The 3,410-nt window shown below is 51.4% G+C and overlaps 1 protein-coding gene across 1 annotated transcript; it reads left to right on the forward strand.

Annotated features, from left to right (window-relative positions):
- The first annotated feature begins 255 nt into the window (after positions 1 to 255).
- LOC114905850 (protein ARMCX6-like) lies at positions 256 to 1,590 on the forward strand. The gene is made up of 2 exons (XM_029240207.1): positions 256 to 259; positions 434 to 1,590. Exons 1-2 carry the CDS (start codon positions 256 to 258, stop codon positions 982 to 984), a joined length of 555 nt encoding a protein of 184 aa, XP_029096040.1. The 3' UTR covers positions 985 to 1,590.
- The last annotated feature ends 1,820 nt before the right edge of the window (positions 1,591 to 3,410 follow it).

The following is a 3,410-nucleotide window of genomic DNA, read 5'->3' on the forward strand; positions in this document are numbered from 1 at the left end:
GTTAGTGCAATTTGTGTCCAGGAAAAGAACGTCTAACAGTCTCCTACCTAGAACACTACAATTAGATAGCTTTTAAAAGACTGAGAACCTCCTGTGACTTCTCACAGATATAGAGTGTGCTCGAAATGCCGATTTAGTGAAAGCAGTTCTGGAGGTCAGGGCTAGAAGTTGCTACAGTGTTCATCCAATAATCAGAAGAGGATATAACCACAGTGAGAAACAACCAGGATTGTAGGGAACTTCATATGGATAAGGATGGGTAAGGGGTCTGGTCTTTACTCAAAGATCCAGGAAAAGCCAAGTCCTGGGGATGAGGTTGACATGAGATATGGGCAGTAGGAACCTAGGGCCTCTCAAAGAGGAAATAGTCTGAATGAAGAAAAATCACTCTTTCACTAATGAAAATGAGGACTTTTTTTTAGTGATGCTTAAGATAATGAAAATTTCAGTTGTGTTCTTGGCCTCTCCAAGTGCCCTTTCATTCAGGGAAAAGTGTTGTTAGCTCAGCCCAGGGACACTGGTTTTTCATTTAGCCACGATATCAGTAGTCATTTGGCCAGCCTCTCCATTGCTGGAAACACGATCCCTATTCCCGACCCTGCTGTTGAGGCTTTCTGTGCCCTGGATAACTTGAAAGCCAGTGTTGAAAATCAGGGCCAGATTAAGATGTACATCAACGAAGTGTGTCGGGAGACTGTGTCACTTTGCTGCAACTCATTTCTGCAGCAGGCCGGATTAAATTTGTTAATAATCATGACAGTTATTAATAACATGCTTGCCAAGTCCGTTTCAGACTTGAAGTTTCCTTTGATACCAGAGGGAAGTGAATGTGCTGAGGGGCACGTTGTGAAACCCTTGATGGGTTTGTCTGAAAAGCCAGTCTTGGCGGGGGAGTTGCTGGGAGCCCAGATGTTGCTCTCCTTCCTGTCCCTCTTTATCAGGAACGCAAACAGACAGCTTCTCCCAGAAATCCCGGCCTCTTAAATGGCCCCCTCCAACAGGATGGGACTGATCCACCCCGAACCAAAACCCGATCAGTGAACCACACACTTGTGTTCTCAATCAAAGACTCTGCAGTGGGTGCTATTGAAGATCCAGCCTTAGCCAACAGCCATATCTCTGGGTGAAAGTTACACTTGCTAAATCCAGGACCACTCTCTTGTTGGCCAGGCAGGGGTTCCCACAGAGCTTTGAGTAACCTCTTGGTTTTGCAGTCTGCAGGCAGTGCGCATTGTAAATTGCTCCCTTGCGGCCTTCTTCCTGTGGTAAAGGGATCATTTCAGCTGTGTGGTGAAAGGACAACATTTTCTAGCCCGACAAGGGATGCCTTGCCTGTGGTGGTCTCCCTGTCTAAGCTGGACCGTCTTGTGGAGACCAGACCCATATGGGAGCTTGTGCCGAAAATGCATTGGTTGCTGCGTAGGTTGAATTCTTTTTCATTTACTCTCTTTTCTTCACGAGCCTATGGATGGTAAACCTATTCAGCAAAAAATGTACACTCCCCTTCTATGAGTTGTACTGACTCAGCCTCATCCACCAAGTCTGCATTTTTATGTATCACCAATAAAGCTGTGTGCTTTAGCTGGCAAAAACGAGAACATGGTACTTGTCTTTGAGTTTATAGTCTGCGTGAAGAGGAAGCCCAAAATACGTGATCAGTGCTAACTAACTGGGGCGTTTGCTCCTGAAGAATGTCCGCCTAGCAGTGCCCACAGGAGGCAGTGGAAGAGATGGGCTGCAGGGTTCAGGATAAGCTTCCAGAAGGGGCTGGGGGCGGGGCGGGGGCAGGGGAATGGGGTGGAGGGTGGAATTAAGCAGGACTGTTGGGAGGACTAAAGGAGACAGCACCTGTGAAGCAGGCAGCACAGTGCCTGATGCAGAGGAATCCTTCCCTCGATGAAGTTGTCTTTCCTCGCCTGCTGGCCTCTTCGAGAGGAAGGTCAGTATGCTTGAGGTTTTGTCTACACATCCTTGGGGGCCACAGGGCAACCCATCCCTGCACAAGTTAGTGCACAGTTATAGCAGTAACAGTTGCTACTTGCTGAGTGCCTGCTTTGTGTTGTTCTCTCTCCTGAGAAGCAGCTGTGAAACCTACTTCCAGGCCCCCTCCCTTCCTTGGGATGCCAAGCTCAGATTCCTGGCTGAGTGAAAAGGCTTGGCCGTTGCTTCCTCTGGCCAAGGAAAGGCAGAACCTCCTTTCTGCCCTATCCCTGGTACTTCTGTGGGATCCAGGAAGGGGACAGTGGAGGCCTCCGTGGATCCCCGAAGGGGTGGGAGAGCAGATGCTGAGGGGCGTGGCATGGCCATGGCTGGTCCATCCATCAGGAGACATATTCATGCCCTCCATCCAAGCCCCTGGCACCCCTTGGAGGAAAGGAAGAACACAGCCCTGCACACCGAACCACTCCATGAATCTGGGCAACTCATTCCACCACCCCCTCCCAACATTTACAGACCCCTCCCAGCAAGCCTCAGCCCCTGCATCACCAAAGCCAGGTTCCCTGCGTGTTTCTGATGTGTCGTGAAATGGTTCTCTTCCTCAAAGCCCTGGCTAACAGAAGGGACAAGAAGCTTCCTTTGGGCGGTGCTGCTTCTGAGCTCGGTGCCCTCTCCTGGTCTCCCTGGGATGTGACTCTGGGCCACTGCTCCCTGGGCATCAGCTGTGTACAAGTGCTCTGCCTTCTGACTGCCCTCCTCCATATAGAGCATAGTTTTATTTCAAATTTTTAGGTTTTTTTTTTCAATTTTTTCCTCCCTTCTCCTGGAGTTTGGGGAGCAGGTGGGTTGCCACTCTCCTGCTTGTACTCATCCACCCCACAGTTTGGGCTGACTAGTAGTCACGGGTGCCTGCCAGGGACTCTGCCCCTTCCCAGGCCCTGCTGCCTTGATGGGCCAGCATGTGACTGTGGTTGCTGCAACATCACACCCCCAGCAACGTTCACCCCGCTGGGGCTTTGTTTGCTGGCTCTGGGGCTCTGTCTTGTTTCCAAAGAGCTGCTAACGTGGTCCCCCCTTTCTCCCAAGCCAGCCTCAGGTGGGCTGGGCAGTCTGTTTCCCACGCAGGATTGCCCTGCGGGCAGCCCTGCATCCACTTGTCCCAGTGGAGCCTGCTGGCCGATGGTGTCTTCAGCGACACCTTACTGCTCAGCCTCTGTAATCTCAGCCCAAAGGCAGAGCATTTCTCCTTCCTCCTGGCTCGGGGTCCCAAATTAACACGTGCTTCCCTCCTGCTCTGCACTCTGCCGAGTCCCCCGTTTTGAGTCCTGCCACAGGTAGTTGGTCCACCATCTCCGAGGCAGGCATTTGGCACTTTCAGGCCACAGCTGACTCCTATCGCAGGGAGGGCCTCGGAGACCTTCTGCCCATCTCCTGAGCAATTCTGTCACAGGGCAGCCTGCCAGCATTGATGT

The sequence above is a fragment of the Monodon monoceros genome, unplaced genomic scaffold (assembly GCF_005190385.1).
Source record: "Monodon monoceros isolate NGI ecotype Baffin Bay Population unplaced genomic scaffold, NGI_Narwhal_1 Super_Scaffold_22, whole genome shotgun sequence".
In the NCBI taxonomy this organism is placed as follows: Eukaryota; Metazoa; Chordata; class Mammalia; order Artiodactyla; family Monodontidae; genus Monodon; species Monodon monoceros.